The sequence below is a fragment of the Tamandua tetradactyla genome, chromosome 11 (genome assembly GCF_023851605.1).
Source record: "Tamandua tetradactyla isolate mTamTet1 chromosome 11, mTamTet1.pri, whole genome shotgun sequence".
NCBI lineage: Eukaryota > Metazoa > Chordata > Mammalia > Pilosa > Myrmecophagidae > Tamandua > Tamandua tetradactyla.
This window is the reverse complement of record NC_135337.1, coordinates 73,874,899-73,894,147: the sequence shown is the minus strand read 5'-3', so window position 1 is coordinate 73,894,147 and position 19,249 is coordinate 73,874,899. Positions and strand designations below refer to the sequence as shown.

Sequence of the window (19,249 nt, the reverse complement as noted above, 5' to 3'; positions counted from 1 at the left end):
AGTATGTGTCTCTCCCTTTCAAGGTGGGGTCGCTTTAGTAAGCGAGGGAACCATTTGGAAAAGGCTAAAGAGCCCACACAGCTAGAGACCTTGGGAGATGCAGAAGGAAAGGACCTCTGGGTAAGCCTTATGAAATGAGGAGAGAAAGCTAGGGAATGTCGCCATGTGCCCTCCCGACTGGGAAAGGTGTCCAGAACTCAAAGACCCCAGCAGATACCATGGGACTGACAGAGGTGTTCCAGGCCATCAGCCTTTCCTGAGGGGTGGTAACCTCTTGTTGGTGCCTTAATTTGGACATTTTCATAGGCTTAGAGCTGTGAACTTGCAACTTAATAAATTCCCTTTTTAAAAGCTGTTGCATTCCTAGTATATTGCATTCTGGCAGCTTTAGCAAACTAAAACAGATGTGAACAACCCAGGTGTCCATCAAACAATGAATGGATTAACAATATATGTTCTATACGTATGATGGAACACCATGCAACAGCAAGGAGGGACGAGCTTCTGAAGCATGTGACAATATGAATGAACCTGAGGGCACAATGCTGGGTGAAACAAGCCAGACAGAAAAGGACAGACATTGCATGACTTCACTAATATGAACCAACTAGAACATGTGAATTCAGAGTCTTAAAATGCAGAATACAGGTTAGCTAGAGATAGAAGCTAGAAAAGGGTGTATACACAGAATTGTTAATTGACAAGGTTGAACTTAAATGTCTAGGAATGAACAGAGATGTGAGTTTGATTGAGAATGGTTGTTTAAACTTATGTATACAAATGTAAAAAAAATAACGGGTGTATTGGAAAAACATAGCTATTGCAAACTGTGGAGTACGATTAACAGTAATAGTTTAATCTTTCATCAGCAGTAACAAATTTACTTAACTATTACTATGTGTCAACAATGAGGGGGGTAATGGGTAATGTAAATGTTCTAAAATAGATCATGGGGATGTATGCATGACTATGTAATGATCCTGTGAGCCAGTGATTGTTACTTTAGGTGGTTTGTATGGTATGTGAATATATCTCAATAAAACTGAAACAAAATTTTTAGAATGATGTTCTGTAAATTAGGCACTGAGAGATTCAGAGGCTGTTCTCCACATTCATCGTCAAGATCAGATGTCCAGTCCTTAGTGCTGTGCTCTTTAAGCTTTTCCTGTCAAGTCCTGCGCATGGTCTGGCCAGCTTGTGGACAGTGGAGCCCCATCTGCATTGCCATAACCTTTTCAGGGTGCTTGGAGCCGAGAGCTCCTAATTCTCTGCTCTTTGCTTGAGGTTGCTAGAAAGTTAATGTGAGGAAATCTGGAACTCCATCCTCCAGTTAATTTTCTTGGGGATAATTCATCACTTTCTCCACATTTTGACTTGGTGATTCTATTAAGTATGTGTATAGGTGACTTCCAAAGAAGTCTGCCTAGTCAGGGCAGAGAGTTTGTCTCTTGTGGCAGCAGGGGGTTGTCTGTCATGCAGAGCCAGGCAGTGCCTCTAACGGTGAGCTCACAAAGTATGAGGATTTCCATCTTTTCTCTTTGAGTCAATTTGCCATATATTGAACTGCATTTTTGAATTTTTCCTGCTCTGTGCAGAGCCTCATGGCTCATTTCAAAGGTGTGAGCCATCGTTTTGGCCAATTACTTATTGACTTTTAGCAGCTTTTCACTTCCTTCAAGTAGCTTTTTTTCGTGCCCTGGGCCTGTGCCTGTCACTGTGCAGGGGCCAGGCTTGCTCCCTTGGCCTGGGGGCCCTACCCAGCCTGGGCTCGGCCACGCTGCCATGCTCACCTCACCCCAGCCGTGTCCCCGGCCCAGCTCTGCGCACCCCAGAAGCCTCCAGCACCCAGGAGCTGCCCGTCAAACCTGCCGCCCATCAAGCCTGCCGTCCTGGCCCCCCAAGCGCCTCTTCTGCAGCTTCTCAGAGTGACCGGATTTCATGCCGGGAAGTGGGGGGCGGTGCAGCAGCCTCAGGCGCCTCCCCCGGTACTTGTCCCTCCCATAGAGGTGGCACCTGCTTGAGGATGACAGAATTTTTAAATTACAGTTTCATTTAGACTCCGAGGCTGCAGAAAGTAAGTCTAGAGAAATTAAAAACCAAATAAGAATAAAAAACCCAAAGAATAAAAAACAGGCCATACAGACAGAGGAACTCTTGATTTCACCCCCTCCATCTGCTATTAATACCCCCCCCCCCAGGGAGGGTCACTTCAGTCTCAGGCTAAGCAGTGCCTTCCCTCTGGGGAGTGCTGGGTGCCTGGGTGAGATCTGGGCGCTGCCATGCCCTTGCTGGGCCCATGAGGCGGTGGCAGTGCCCAGCCATGGAAAGCTTCCTGATGTAGCCTCACCAGCTTTGTGCTTGTCATCGGGGGCAAAGGCGTCTGTGGAGGTTCGCTGGGGGTGGCTGAATCACAGCGTTTTTCAACCTTAGCTCGTAGCTACAGTGCTGATGGAGATTTTTTTTTCAATGTCAACTGCAATGAAAATGTTCTCCCACTCTCCCAACATGTTAAACTTTTGTTGATGATGTTAACCAGGACATACAGGGTAGATGAGGCCCTAAAGTGGGAAGAATGGGTACCGAGTACCTCTTCATTTAAACTGAGGTTCTAGGCTGTCTCTTCTGCCTTTCAAAGGTATGGCTAGAGGTTAATGAAGGATACTGGAGAGGGATTCTTGGAAGAGAATGTTTAGCAGTGTAGAATGTTCTGAAGGTTCTCTTTCTTCCCAGTTCCTTCCTGTCCTACGACTCATCCCACCTAATGAAGGGGCCCTGTGAGCTTGTGCCCATGTGGGATCTGAAGAGAGCCAGGTAGGAGCATTCTTGGGACAGTCTGACATGGGTGTCCTGAACTTTGGCCAGCATAGAACCTGCTACTTGCCTCCTGTTTACATATTCGAGCTGAGCTTGCATTTGTTTTCCACGTGGAAGGGTGTGCTACTGTTCTGCAGTTTTCTGGAAAGGATTCTGCCCAAGAGGACTGCTTGCCAGGGACCCATCACTGCAGCAGAAGTTGTCAGTGAAGTTTCCTCCCTGATGGAAGTGGCAGCTGAGGCAGAGTGCCTCATCTACATTGGGGAACAGTGTGTGGTCAGAGGTCCCTCCCGGGACTCTCAGAATAACCCACTGCTGTGTCCCACTATGGGAGAGAGCCAGCACCTGCCCACAGAGGACACCAGACACAGGTGGCAAAGCACCAGGTAAGTGAAGACTGTGACCTCCCACGCTTCTCGCTCTGCATATTCACTGCCACCCCTCCATCTGGGGGAGCTCGAAAGGCACGTGGGGTGGGGAAGAATACTGGAAGAACAGGGTGGAGAAAGAGGAAAACCCCGCAGCTGCCTTCTTTGTTGCAGATTTTTATGACTTGATTAGGGTTTAATTGGTCGGAAGGGGTATATTTTAAATTGGGCAAAAGGTTTAGGTTTTGATTTAGGTAAAATTTTTAATGCATGAAAGAGATAAGCAAAGGGATTTATTGTCCAAGATTTCAGCTGAATGAAGGGAAATAAGACAAGGTGAATTTGTAGGGTAGTTGTGGGAGAAAAATAAAGGTTTCTTACTGCCTCATCCTATTGAGTTTAACCTGTTTAATGAACTGATTACACTGTCGTTTGATTTTGCCTTTTTTTAAAAAAATTGGAGCACTCTATTGCTGAAGAATGTGCCTAGTCATCTAGTGTAACACCAGGCCTTTTCTCTATGATATTCTATACAACAGTTTCATTGATATTTTTTCCTTAAGTAAACTGAGTCTAACTTGCTCTACCAAAATTGACCTTTTTTCCCTGACAATTTGAATAAACTTATCAACATATAGTATTACTTCTACCCTTTAACATGTTTCCTTCCCACCCTCTTTTCCCTGCATCTCTGCCATCTTCTGTCTGCCTTCTGCCCCAAGTCTCCAATACCGTTGGCCACAAAGAGCTTGCATTTCATGTCTCTGAACACGGTGGTGGTAATTAGAGGTAGATTTACCATGCAGTGAATGAACTCTACTGGGCTGCTTGTTTGCAGGAGTTCCTTCCAAGATCCTGTATTTGTGATTTTATGTATTTTTTCAAGAGGATCTTCCCCCCAAATTTTATGAACTGCATGCTGGCAAATCTGGTTGTATCATTTTGTTGAGCAAAGTTTATTTTTTCAGATTATTACAACCTGTACAGTACTTTGAAAATATCCATTGAAATGCCTGTAATGATGTACAGACTTGTTTTTGTGTTCCTTTGAATATACCACATAGTTACAGACTTCAGCCTCAAAAATGATATTTTTCTGACTGCAGGATATTGGGTTTTATTTATCAGCATTATATTTTTTCTAATATATGCAGTTCTCTCTAAGCCTGGCTTTTGCGTGTCTCAGCTTGCCAGGCTTGCTGTGACAGGTCCTGCGGGGGGTCGCTTAGGTAGTGGGGACGTGTTGCCTTCCAGTGCCTGGAGGCCTGCACTAGGGTCCTGGCCGGGTGGTGCCTCCTCGAAGTCTGTGGTTTCCCCATGGAGGCTAGCGGGCCTCTGTCATGTGGTGTCTGTTTTCTTGGTTTCCTCCTGCAGCTTCTGCTTTCAGGTGCACATTTTCTTTGCTTATAAGGACTCTGGTCACATAGGGTTAAGAACATCCTGATATAATTTGGCCTCATCTTCATAGCATCTTTGAAGACCTCTTCACAGATGACTTGAAAAGGTCCTTAGGGGACATGGTTCAGTTCCCAGCAGTGGAAAACCAGGCGATATGTGATTTTTTAAAAAAATTATATTTTAGTAGCTGTGTCCTAGTTTGAGTATCCTGAAAGCAGAACCCAAAGATGAACTGTTTGAGGATAAGTTAAGATTTACAGAAAAGTTACAATGGAGAAAAATTAAATTAAAAATTAAAATACCACTTAAGTTCCTCATAGAGATAAAGAGACAAAAGAATTAGAATCTAAGTTTTGTGGTCGTGGGGGCTAGGATTTGGGATTCCAAAATCGGATGGAGGCAGTACATGATAGGGTCTTGAAGCAGCCAGAATGGACTATTTTGTGGCCAAAAAAGTGGTCTCTCGCGACTAGAAAGTTAGGAAGTATGCTCAGTTGGAATGAGGGTCCTGAATCATTGGCGAAACCAAAGAGACAGGACAGATACCCTGGGGGTGTCCACACTTTTCTCATGAGGACTGGTCTTGACTCCTTCACTTAGTTGCTTTTGATGAGCTTTGTGTTGTTTTTGCCAGTTATGCTTGTATTTTGCTTTTCCCGATTATGCCTGTATTTTGCTTTTCCCGATTATGCTTGTATTTTGCTTTCTTGAGTTTTGTTCTGTGGTTCTGGAACCAAATCTGCAGTTCTTTTGAATGTATGCCCATTTAAAAAAAAAATTTATTAAAAAAAATAAAGAAACAAAATAAAACGACATACATAATCAGTAATTCACAATATCATCACTTAGTTGTATATTCATCATTTCTTAGAACATTTGCATTAATTCAGAAAAAGAAATAAAAAGACAATAGAAAAAGAAATAAGACGAACACAGGAAAGAAAAAAAAAAGATTATACCCACCATACCCCTTACCCCCCGCCCTCACCGATCACCAGCATTTCAAACTAAATTCATTTTAGCATTTGTTCCCCCTATTTTTTATTTTTATTCCATATGTTCTACTTCTTTGTTGACAAGGTAGATAAAAGGAGCATCAGACACAAGGTTTTCACAATCACAGTCACATTGTGACAGCTGTATCATTATTCAATCATCCTCGAGAAACATGGCTACTGGAACACAGCTCTACATTTTCAGGCAGTTCCTCCAGCCTCACCATTACATCTTGAATAACAAGATGATATCTGCTTGATGCATAAGAACAGATGTATTCCCATTTTAAAGGCCATTTCCTTCGGAAGATCAGGTTTTGGGCACGGGTTCTTATTGAACAAGATTTTCAGATCTTCTAGTTGTTTTTTGGTAAACATAGTAGGCTTCCTTTGCAGAGCCTCAGGTGCTTACGTGGGTCAGCTGGTTGAAGCTTCAGTCCCTTCCGGCCCCCCCCAGGCTTAAGAAGTTGTCAGGAGTAGAGACACTCGTGGGGGCACTCGGGTCTCCAGTCTGGAGTCATAGCTCTTCACAATGCTAGGACCTGGCACTCAGCACCTCGACTTTAGTACTGAAGTAGCTCAGGGGCCTCCCAGGCGGGAAATCCTGCTGGGCATAGGAGCACCTTAAGGAGAGCCTTTGCATCTGCCATCCTCCTTGGTCTGCTCAGGTGTTCACTTCCGGTTCCAGGCTTTTAAAATAACAATTTTGTTTTTACAGTGAGTATAAGTCTGAATCTGTAATTTTGTCATTCATATATGGAAACTGATTATAGGGGCTGGAAAGGTGGTCCTTCTATCAGATATCAAAACACAAGTAGTATGTTCTTGAACTATTGTAGCTTTCTTGCTGTTCTGTTTTGGCAGCAAACCATTCTGTCAGTCTGTCTCTGTTTGTCTCTCTATGTGTCTGTGTACATTATTTCACGTTTTTTTTAGTTTGTAATAGTTAATGTAGAATATTATAATGTTTTCTGCAGTTATCCTAGTTTCTTAACAGCTAATATAGTCTTTTAGATTCCTATGCAAAGAACGTTGTAGTGTCTCATTTCATGTCTTTGACAAAGTTCCTATTTATGCCCATGAAGTTAACTGCGTGATGGGATAAAATTCTGTAATGATTCTTATTTTTATTTTCAATGTTTTCATTAATATTTATAAGACACTGGTAGTTAATCACTGATGATATAATCAGAGAAAGCTTAGTTTAATGATACAGAATGTTGTGAAATGGTTGAAACAGTCCCATGTTAGCAATTAGGCGATGTGGATTTATTTTGGATTTATCATCAACTAATTTGCTTTGGTCAATTTAGAAATGACTTTGCATCTTAGTCATTGATTACAGTAACCAACTTTGGTAAGTAACTTTTTGAGCACTTTCCTCACTACCAGTGCTGATCCAGTACTTTGTATATTATAACGTAATCTTACAGCTCTTTATATTCTTTATTGTACATAACAAAGGAATGTTTGAGGTCGATCAACATTATATTGTTTTGACACATGATCGCTGAACACACTAGAAAGCTTCAACAAAGAGCTGCACACTAACATTTCCCCAAATACGTAAGGACTGTCACTGAGGAGCAAAAATCATTCGAAATCCCCTGCAACCCTTTTTTTCCTAGGATTTAAATGTTAAAAAACAATTTACACTTGCACATTACGTAGGATGTGTAAAATCCAGATAACAAAACACTTTGTTGGTAGGCCCATGAACTGTGCTATTTAAAAAGTCAATCAGCCAAATTTGAAATGAAAATATATTTGTGTAAGGGTGGTTTGCAGGAGCCAAGCATATAGAATTTTTTTTTTCAATCTTTTTTTTTTTATTAATTAAAGAAAAAAAAAGAAATTAACCCAACATTTAGAAATCATTCCATTAGCATATAGAATTTTAATTTGATGTGAAACACTTGAGCAAAGCCCATCCTTGTGTATTTGGTTAATTATTTCTAATTTTTAAAAAAATTTATTTAACATATGCTTTTTTTTCTTTTAGGAACTAGCAACACAACAGAAAAAGATATAAAGTGTTAATATAGAGAGAAGAAATAAAAGTAGTAATGATAGTAAAAAACAACAACAAAAAAACCCTATAGCTCAGATGCATCTTCATTCAGTGTTTTAACATGATTACTTTACAATTAGATATTATTGTGCTGTCCATTTTTGAGTTTTTGTATCTAGTCCTGTTGCACAGTCTGTATCCCTTCCGCTCCAATTACCCATTATCTTACCCTGTTTCTAACTCCTGCTGGACTCTGTTACCAATGACATGTTTCAAGTTTATTCTCGAATGTCCGTTCACATCAGTGGGATCATACAGTATTTGTCCTTTAGTTTTTGGCTGGACTCACTCAGCATAATATTCTCTAGGTCCATCCATGTTATTACATGCCTCATAAGTTTATCTTGTCTTAAAGCTGCATAATATTCCATTGTACGTATATACCACAGTTTATTTAGCCATTCTTCTGTTGATGGACATTTTGGCTGTTTCCATCTCTTTGCAATTGTAAATAACGCTGCTATAAACATTGGTGTGCAAATGTCCGTTTGTGTCTTTGCCCTTAAGTCCTTTGAGTAGACACCTAGCAATGGCATTGCTGGGTCGTATGGCAATTCTATATTCAGCTTTTTGAGGAACCGCCAAACTGCCTTCCACAGTGGTTGCACCATTTGACATTCCCACCAACAGTGGATAAGTGTGCCTCTTTCTCCGCATCCTCTCCAGCACTTGTCATTTTCTCTTTTGTTGATAATGGCCTTTCTGGTGGGTGTGAGATGATATCTCATTGTGGTTTTGATTTGCATTTCTCTAATGGCCAGGGACATTGAGCATCTCTTCATGTGCCTCTTTTTTTTTTTTTTTATTATATATATTTTTTATTAATAAAAAAAAATTAACTAACACAACATTAGAAATCAATCCATTCTACATATGCAATCAGTAATTCTTAATATCATCACATAGGTGTATGGTCATCATTTCTCAGTACATATGCATCGATTTAGAGAAAGAAATAGCACGACAACAGAAAAAGAAATAAAGTGATAACACAGAGAAAACACAAATAAAAATAAAAAGTGCAAAAATATATAAGAGAAAGAAAAAAAAACAAAAAAAAACTATAGATCAGATGCAGCTTCATTCAGTGTTTCAACATAATTACATTACAGTTAGGCAGTATTGTGCTGACCATTTTTTTTTTTAGACACCATACCATTCTACATATGCAATCAGTAATTCTTAACATCATCACATAGATGCATGATCATCGTTTCTTAGTACATTTGCATCGGTTTAGAAGAACTAGCAACACAACCGAAAAAGATATAGAATGTTAATATAGAGAAAAAAATAAAAGTAATAATAGTAGAAACAAAACAAAACAAAACAAGAACCTATCGCTCGGATGCAGCTTCGTTCAGTATTTTAACATGATTACTTTACAATTAGGTATTATTGTGCTGTCCATTTTTGAGTTTTTGTATCTAGTCCTATTGCACAGTCTGTATTCCATCAGCTCCAATTACCCATTATCTTACCCTGTTTCTAACTCCTGCTGAACTCTGTTACCAATGACATATTCCAAGTTTATTCTCGAGTGTCGATTCACATCATTGGAACCATACAGTATTTGTCTTTTAGTTTTTGGCTAGACTTACTCAGCATAATGTTCTCTAGGTCCATCCATGTTATTACATGCTTCATAAGTTTATCCTGCCTTAAAGCTGCATAATATTCCATCGTATGTATATACCACAGTTTGTTTAGCCACTCGTCTGTTGATGGACATTTTGGCTGTTTCCATCTCTTTGCAATTGTAAATAACGCTGCTATAAACATTGGTGTGCAAATGTCCGTTTGAGTTTTTGCCCTTAATTCCTTTGAGTAGATTCCCAGCAATGGTATTGCTGGGTCGTATGGCAATTCTATATTCAGCTTTTTGAGGAACCGCCAAACTGTTTTCCACAGTGGTTGCACCATTTGGCATTCCCACCAACAGTGGATAAGTGTGCCTCTTTCACCGCATCCTCTCCAGCACTTGTCATTTTCTGTTTTGTTGATAATGGCCATTCTGGTGGGTGTGAGATGATATCTCATTGTGGTTTTGATTTGCATTTCTCTAATGGCCAGGGACATTGAGCATCTCTTCATGTGTCTTTTGGCCATTTGTATTTCCTCCTCTGAGAGGTGTCTATTCAAGTCTTTTTCCCATTTTGTAATTGGGTTGGCTATCTTTTTGTTGTTGAGTTGAACAATCTCATTATAAATTCTGGATACTAGACCTTTATCTGATATGTCGTTTCCAAATATTGATTCCCATTGTGTAGGCTGTCTTTCTACTTTCTTGATGAAGTTCTTTGATGCACAAAAGTGTTTAATTTTGAGGAGTTCCCATTTATTTATTTCCTTCTTCAGTGCTCTTGCTTTAGGTGTAAGGTCCATAAAACCGCCTCCAATTGTAAGATTCATAAGATATCTCCCGACATTTTCCTCTAACTGTTCTATGGTCTTAGACCTAATGTTTAGATCTTTGATCCATTTTGAGTTAACTTTTGTGTAGGGTGTGAGATATGGGTCTTCTTTCATTCTTTTGCATATGGATATCCAGTTCTCTAGGCACCATTTATTGAAGAGACTGTTCTGTCCCAGGTGAGTTGGCTTGACTGCCTTATCAAAGATCAAATGTCCATAGATGAGAGGGTCTATATCTGAGCACTCTATTCAATTCCATTGGTCGATATATCTATCTTTATGCCAATACCATGCTTTTTGACCACTGTGGCTTCATAATATGCCTTAAAGTCAGGCAGTGCAAGACCTCCAGCTTCGTTTTTTTTCCTCAAGATGTTTTTAGCAATTCGGGGCACCCTGCCCTTCCAGATAAATTTGCTTATTGGTTTTTCTATTTCTGAAAAATAAGTTGTTGGGATTTTGATTGGTATTGCATTGAATCTGTAAATCAATTTAGGTAGGATTGACATCTTAACTATATTTAGTCTTCCAATCCATGAACACGGTATGCCCTTCCATCTGTTTAGGTCTTCTGTGATTTCTTTTAGCAGTTTTTTGTAGTTTTCTTTATATAGGTTTTTTGTCTCTTTAGTTAAATTTATTCCTAGGTATTTTATTCTTTTAGTTGCAATTGTAAATGGGATTCGTTTCTTGATTTCCCCCTCAGCTTGTTCATTGCTAGTGTATAGAAATGCTACAGATTTTTGAATGTTGATCTTGTAACCTGCTACTTTGCTGTACTCATTTATTAGCTCTAGTAGTTTTGTTGTGGATTTTTCCGAGTTTTCGACGTATAGTATCATATCATCTGCAAACAGTGATAGTTTTACTTCTTCCTTTCCAATTTTGATGCCTTGTATTTCTTTTTCTTGTCTAATTGCTCTGGCTAGAACCTCCAACACAATGTTGAATAATAGTGGTGATAGTGGACATCCTTGTCTTGTTCCTGATCTTAGGGGGAACGTTTTCAATTTTTCCCCATTAAGGATGATATTAGCTGTGGGTTTTTCATATATTCCCTCTATCATTTTAAGGAAGTTCCCTTGTATTCCTATCCTTTGAAGTGTTTTCAACAGGAAAGGATGTTGAATCTTGTCAAATGCCTTCTCTGCATCAATTGAGATGATCATGTGATTTTTCTGCTTTGATTTGTTGATATGGTGTATTACATTAATTGATTTTCTTATGTTGAACCATCCTTGCATACCTGGGATGAATCCTACTTGGTCATGATGAATAATTCTTTTAATGTGTTGTTGGATACGATTTGCTAGAATTTTATTGAGGATTTTTGCATCTATATTCATTAGAGAGATCGGCCTGTAGTTTTCTTTTCTTGTAATATCTTTGCCTGGTTTTGGTATGAGGGTAATGTTGGCGTCATAGAATGAATTAGGTAGTTTTCCCTCCACTTCGATTTTTTTGAAGAGTTTGAGGAGAGTTGGTACTAATTCTTTCTGGAATGTTTGATAGAATTCACATGTGAAGCCGTCTGGTCCTGGACTTTTCTTTTTAGGAAGCTTTTGAATGACTGCTTCAATTTCTTTACTTGTGATTGGTTTGTTGAGGTCATCTATGTCTTCTTGAGTCAAAGTTGGTTGTTCATGTCTTTCCAGGAACCCGTCCATTTCCTCTAAATTGTTGTATTTATTAGCGTAAAGTTGTTCATAGTATCCTGTTATTACCTCCTTTATTTCTGTGAGGTCAGTAGTTATGTCTCCTCTTCCATTTCTGATCTTATTTATTTGCATCCTCTCTCTTCTTCTTTTTGTCAATATTGCTAAGGGCCCATCAATCTTATTGATTTTCTCATAGAACCAACTTCTGGCCTTATTGATTTTCTCTATTGTTTTCATGTTTTCAATTTGATTTATTTGTGCTCTAATCTTTGTTGTTTCTTTCCTTTTGCTTGCTTTGGGGTTAGCTTGCTGTTCTTTCTCCAGTTCTTCCAAATGGATAGTTAATTCCTGAATTTTTGCCTTTTCTTCTTTTCTGATATAGGCATTTAGAGCAATAAATTTCCCTCTTAACACTGCCTTTGCTGCGTCCCATAAGTTTTGATATGTTGTGTTTTCATTTTCATTCGCCTCGAGGTATTTGCTAATTTCTCTAGCAATTTCTTCTTTGACCCAGTCGTTGTTTAGGAGTGTGTTGTTGAGCCTCCACGTATTTGTGAATTTTCTGGCACTCTGCCTATTATTGATTTCCAACATCATTCCTTTATGGTCCGAGAAAGTGTTGTGTAAGATTTCAATCTTTTTAAATTTATTAAGACTTGCTTTGTGACCCAGCATATGGTCTATCTTTGAGAATGATCCATGAGCACTTGAGCAAAAGGTGTATCCTGCTGTTGTGGGATGTAATGTCCTATAAATATCTATTAAGTCTAGTTCATTTATAGTAATATTCAGATTCTCTATTTCTTTGTTGATCCTCTGTCTAGATGTTCTGTCCATTGATGAGAGTGGTGAGTTGAAGTCTCCAACTATTATGGTATATGAGTCTATTTCCCTTTTCAGTGTTTGCAGTATATTCCTCATGTATTTTGGGGCATTCTGATTCGGTGCGTAAATATTTATGATTGTTATGTCTTCTTGTTTAATTGTTCCTTTTATTAATATATAGTGTCCTTCTTTGTCTCTTTTAACTGTTTTACATTTGAAGTCTAATTTGTTGGATATTAGTATAGCCACTCCTGCTCTTTTCTGGTTGTTATTTGCATGAAATATCTTTTCCCAACCTTTCACTTTCAACCTATGTTTATCTTTGGGTCTAAGATGTGTTTCCTGTAGACAGCATATAGAAGGATCCTGTTTTTTAATCCATTCTGCCAATCTATGTCTTTTGATTGGGGAATTCAGTCCATTGACATTTAGTGTTATTACTGTTTGGATAATATTTTCCTCTAACATTTTGCCTTTTGTATTATATATATCATATCTGATTTTCCTTCTTTCTACACTCTTTTCCATATCTCTCTCTTCTGTCTTTTTGTATCTGACTCTAGTGCTCCCTTTAGTATTTCTTGCAGAGCTGGTCTCTTGGTCACAAATTCTTTCAGTGACTTTTTGTCTGAGAATGTTTTAATTTCTCCCTCATTTTTGAAGGATAATTTTGCTGGATATAGGAGTCTTGGTTGGCAGTTTTTCTCTTTTAGTATTTTAAATATATCATCCCACTGTCTTCTAGCTTCCATGGTTTCTGCTGAGAAATCTACACATAGTCTTATTGGGTTTCCCTTGTATGTGATGGATTGCTTCTCTCTCGCTGCTTTCAAGATCCTCTCTTTCTCTTTGACCTCTGACATTCTAACTAGTAAGTGTCTTGGGGAATGCCTATTTGGGTCTAATCTCTTTGGGGTGCGCTGCACTTCTTGGATCTGTAATTTTAGGTCTTTCATAAGAGTTGGGAAATTTTCAGTGATAATTTCTTCCATTAGTTTTTCTCCTCCTTTTCCCTTCTCTTCTCCTTCTGGGACACCCACAACACGTATATTTGTGCGGTTCATATTGTCCTTGAGTTCCCTGATACCCTGTTCAAATTTTTCCATTCTTTTCTGGATAGTTTCTGTTTCTTTTTGAAATTCAGATATTGTATCCTCCAGATCACTAATTCTATCTTCTGTCTCTTTAAATCTATCATTGTAGGTATCCATTGTTTTTTCCATCTTTTCTACTTTATCCTTCACTTCCATAAGCTCTGTGATTTGTTTTTTCAGTTTTTCTATTTCTTCTTTATGTTCAGCCCATGTCTTCTTCATGTCCTCCCTCAATTTATCAATTTCGTTTTTGAAGAGATTTTCCATTTCTGTTCGTATATTCAGCATTAGTTGTTTCAGTTCCTGTATCTCATTTGAACTATTGGTTTGTTCCTTTGACTGGGCCATATTTTCAATTTTCTGAGCGTGATCTGTTATCTTCTGCTGGCGTCTGGGCATTTAGTCAGATTTCCCTGGGTGTTGGACCCCACAGGTTGAAAGATTTTTCTGTGAAATCTCTGGGTTCTGTTTTTCTTATCCTGCCCAGTAGGTGGCGCTCGTGGCACACATTTGTCTACGGGATCCACCAGTAAAAGTTGCTGTGGGTCCTTTAACTCTGGAAAACTCTCGCCGTAGGGGAGTTTTGGCAGCCGAAGCGTCTTGGAAGAGTGCCAGCCGGCCTGGGGGTCCGAACGCGGGGAGGGTCGCTGGCCACTGCAGCACGTGAGAGCGCCCGACCAAATTTCCTAGTCGGCTCGGGGAGCCAAGCGTGGCGGAAGGGCTCCAGCTGTCGCAGCCCGGAATAGTGCACTGTTCCCAGGCGGACCGGGGAGTCACGTGTTTGGAAGGGACCCCCTGGTCACCGTTCTCCGCAGTCTGGGGATTTCTCACCCAACTCTTTCAGTTGGTCCGGGGGGCCTCGCGTGTTGGGGACGCCAGCCGCCGCAGCCCATGGGGACCGCCTGCCCAATTCTGCCAGCTGGCCTGGGAAGGAGGAAGGGAGGGACTCCGGCCGCTTGCCGTTCCGCGCTGAAAGCCTGCGTCCCTCGGTGTTCTCACCGGAGTTGGTTCTCCCAGACAGTCAGCCATTCCAGGATGGGGTACGCCGTCCCTTTTATCTCCGTCGTGGCTCAGGGAGCTGCTCTGTATTGTCTCCACTCCCCCAGTAGCTGTTCTGGAGGAGGAAAGGTGACGGTGGCAAGGCTGTCGAGGCCGGTGGCTGAGGAGCCGGTGAAGGCGGTGGAAGAGGGCACCGTGGTGGTTGGAGAGCCGCCGGAGCAGGGGGGGGAAGAGGGGAGAGGAGGGCGGGCGGGCCGGCTGCTGCGGAGCGTGGGTGCCGCGCGCCGGGCCGGCGGACAAAGAGGGGAGAGGAGGGCGGGCGGCCCGGCTGCTGCGGGGCGTGGGCACCGCGCGACGGGCCGGTGGAGAAAGAGAGGGGAGAAGGAGGGCGGGCGGGTCGGCTCTTAACATATGCTTTTAACCATGTTAAATGTCTTGTCCCTAGTTATCCTATATGTACTTCATGTTTTCAGGCTGTAGATGGAAAAGCCACAAGACCTTTTCTCCAGTAATGGTGATAATGTCGGTGACATAGTTGTGGAAGAATACTTGGTTGAATCCAAGGAATCTGCATCTCACGTCCAAATTGCTTGCAGTAAGCATTACTGTGCTTTCCCTATAAATGGAAATGAACTTTGCATACAGAATACCAAGAATCCGTTTTATCAGGTATTTAAAACATTGTGTTTCTTGTTAAGCCAGCTGATATGAAGGGCCTTGTGTCCCCCCCCCCCCCATTTTAATTCTGTTTGGGTGATATTGCTCCTCTATGGCTACGAAAGGAAAGAGTTAACAAATTGTATTTTTAGAAAGTAAACTGTCTGGATTTACTTTATTTAAAGCAATTCTTCTTTAAGAACGTGAGCAAGTAAAATGTTCATCTTATACAATCAAAACTAGTTAAACTTTTGTAAAAGATTTAAGGAAAACGTTTATTGTGGTAACATATACACAACATAAAATTTCCCATTTTAACTTTTAAATATACAATTCATTTGTATAAATTACATTCATAACATGCTATCGTCACTACCCTCTGTTATGTAGGTATTTAATATACTTCTTTAAAAACGTTTATTATATTTATTGCAGAATTGTTTGTATCAAACTGATAGGATTTAAAAAAATTTCTTATTAATTAAAAAGAAATTACAGGGCTCCCACGCCCCGCAGCAGCCGGCCCGCCTGCCCTCCTCTCCCCTCTTTGCCCGCCAACCCGGCGTGCGGCGCCCACGCTCCGCAGCAGCTGGCCCGCCCGCCCTCCTCTCCCCTCTTTGCCCGCCGACCTGGCGTGCGGCGCCCACACCCCACAGCAGCCGGCCCGCCCGCCCTCCTCTCCCCTCTTTGCCCGCCGGCCCGGCGCGCGGCGCCCACACCCCGCAGCAGCCGGCCCGCCCGCCCTCCTCTCCCCTCTTTGCCCGCCGGACAGGCGCGCGGCGCCCACGCCCTGCAGGAGCCGGCCCGCCCGCTCTCCTCTCCCCTCTTCCCCCTCCTGCTGTGGCGGCTCTCCAACCACCGCCGTGCCCTCTTCCACCTTCACCGGCCCCTCCGCCACCGGCCTCGACAGCCTTGCCACCCTCACCTTTCCTCCTCCAGAAGAGCTACTGGGGGAGTGGAGACAATACAGAGAAGCTCCCGGAGCCACGACGGAGATCAAAGGGACGGCATACCACATCCTGGAACAGCTGACTGTCTGGAAGAACCAGCTCCGGTGAAATTGCCGAGGGGCGCGGGCTTTCCCGGGCGGGACGGCAAGCGGCTGGAGTCCCTCCTTTCCTCCTTGCCAGGCCAGCTGGCAGAATTGGGCAGCCGGTCCCCATGGGCTGCGGCGGCTGGCGCCCCCACCACGCGAGGCCCCACAGACCAACTGAGAGAGTTGGGACGGAAATCCCCAGACTGCGCAGAACGGTGACCGGGGGGCCCCTTCCAAACATGTGACTCCCAGGTCCGGCTGGAAACAGTGCACTCTCCCGGGCTGCGACAGCTGGTGCCCTCCCGCCATGCTTGGTGTCCCGGGCCGACTAGGAAATTCGGTCCGGCGCTCTCCCGTGCTGCGGTGGCCAACGACCCTCCCCGCGTTCGGACCCCCGGGCCGGCTGGCACTCTTCCAAGAGGCTTCGGCTGCCAAACCTCCCCTACGGCGACAGTTTTCCAAAGTTAAATGACCCACAGCAACTTTTACTGGTGGATCCCGTAGACAAACGTGTGCCACGAGCGCCACCTACTGGGCAGGATAAGAAAAACAGAACCCAGAGATTTCACAGAAAAATCTTTCAACCTGTGGGGTCCAACACCCAGGGAAATCTGACTAAATGCCCAGACGCCAGCAGAAGATAACAGATCACACTCAGAAAATTGAAAATATGGCCCAGTCAAAGGAACAAACCAATAGTTCAAATGAGATACAGGAGCTGAAACAACTAATGCTGAATATACGAACAGAAATGGAAAACCTCTTCAAAAACGAAATTGATAAATTGAGGGAGGACATGAAGAAGACATGGACTGATCAAAAAGAAGAAATAGAAAAACTGAAAAAACAAATCACAGAGCTTATGGAAGTGAAGGATAAAGTAGAAAAGATGGAAAAAACAATGGATACCTACAATGATAGATTTAAAGAGACAGAAGATAGAATTAGTGATCTGGAGGACGGAACATCTGAATTTCAAAAAGAAACAGAAACTATCCAGAAAAGAATGGAAAAATTTGAACAGGGTATCAGGGAACTCAAGGATAATGTGAACCGGACAAATATACGTGTTGTGGGTATCCCAGAAGGAGAAGAGAAGGGAAAAGGAAGAGAAAAACTAATGGAAGAAATTATCACTGAAAATTTCCCAACTCTTATGAAAGACCTAAAATTACAGATCCAAGAAGTGCAGCGCACCCCAAAGAGATTAGACCCAAATAGGCGTTCCCCAAGACACTTACTAATTAGAATGTCAGAGGTCAAAGAGAAAGAGAGGATCTTGAAAGCAGCGAGAGAGAAGCAATCCATCACATACAAGGGAAACCCAATAAGACTATGTGTAGATTTCTCAGCAGAAACCATGGAAGCTAGAAGACAGTGGGATGATATATTTAAGTTACTAAAAGAGAAAAACTGCCAACCAAGACTCCTATATCCAGCAAAATTATCCTTCAAAAATGAGGGAGAAATTAAAACATTCTCAGACAAAAAGTCACTGAGAGAATTTGTGACCAAGAGCCCAGCTCTGCAAGAAATACCAAAGGGAGCACTAGAGTCAGATACAAAAAGACAGAAGAGAGAGGCATGGAGAAGAGTGTAGAATGAAGGAAAGTCAGATATGATATATATAATACAAAAGGCAAAATGGTAGAGGAAAATATTATCCAAACAGTAATAACTCTAAATGTTAATGGACTGAATTCCCCAATCAAAAGACATAGACTGGCTGAATGGATTAAAAAACAGGATCCTTCTATATGCTGTCTACAGGAAACGCATCTTAGACCAAAAGATATATATAGGTTGAAAGTGAAAGGTTGGGAAAAGATATTTCATGCAAATAACAACCAGAAAACAGCAGGAGTGGCTATACTAATATCCAACAAATTAGACTTCAAATGTAAAACAGTTAAAAGAGACAAAGAAGGACACTATATACTAATAAAAGGAACAATTAAACAAGAAGACATAACAATCATAAACATTGATGCACCGAACCAGAATGCCCCAAAATACGTGAGGAATACACTGCAAACACTGAAAAGGGAAATAGACACATATACCATAATAGCTGGAGACTTCAATTCACCACTCTCATCAATGGACAGAACATCTAGACAGAGGATCAATAAAGAAATAGAGAATCTGAATATTACTATAAATGAGCTAGACTTAACAGACATCTATAGGACATTACATTCCACAACAGCAGGATACACCTTTTTTTCAAGTGCTCATGGATCATTCTCAAAGATAGACCATATGCTGGGTCACAAAGCAAGTCTTAACAAATTTAAAAAGATTGAAATCATACACAACACTTTCTCGGATCATAAAGGAATGAAGGTGGAAATCAATAATAGGCGAAGTGCCAGAAAATTCGCAAATACATGGAGGATCAACAACACACTCTTAAACAACAAGTGGGTCAAAGAAGAAATTGCAAGAGAAATTAGTAAATACCTAGAGGCGAATGAAAATGAAAACAGAACATATCAAAACTTATGGGACGCAGCAAAGGCAGTGCTAAGAGGGAAATTTATTGCCCTAAATGCCTTTATCAGAAAAGAAGAAAAGTCAAAAATGCAGGAATTAACTGTCCACTTGGAAGAACTGGAGAAAGAACAGCAAACTAATCCCAAAGCAAGCAAAAGGAAAGAAATAACAAAGATTAGAGCAGAAATAAATGAAATTGAAAACATGAAAACAATAGAGAAAATCAATAAAACCAGAAGTTGGTTTTATGAGAAAATCAATAAGATTGATGGGCCCTTAGCAAGATTGACAAAAAGAAGAAGAGAGAGGATGCAAATAAATAAGATCAGAAATGGAAGAGGAGACATAACTACTGACCTCACAGAAATAAAGGAGGTAATAACAGGATACTATGAACAACTTTACGCTAATAAATACAACAAT

General features: G+C 41.3%; 1 protein-coding gene across 9 annotated transcripts in view; it reads left to right on the top strand.

Moving 5' to 3' along the window:
* Positions 1 to 19,249, top strand: part of WDR27 (WD repeat domain 27) — a 347,331-nt gene that overhangs the window by 12,647 nt on the left and 315,435 nt on the right. For 4 of the 9 annotated variants that reach the window (XM_077120884.1, XM_077120882.1, XM_077120881.1 and 1 more), the window contains exon 2: positions 15,111 to 15,306. The exons of 1 other annotated variant lie outside the window; for it this stretch is intronic. In XM_077120884.1, the coding sequence (XP_076976999.1) occupies positions 15,118 to 15,306 (189 nt within the window). In that variant the 5' untranslated portion in view covers positions 15,111 to 15,117. Of the gene's footprint in view, positions 1 to 2,730; positions 3,201 to 15,110; positions 15,307 to 19,249 lie in introns of those variants that run through there. 4 more of the 9 variants (XM_077120890.1, XM_077120887.1, XM_077120883.1 and 1 more) reach the window with 3 other exon arrangements.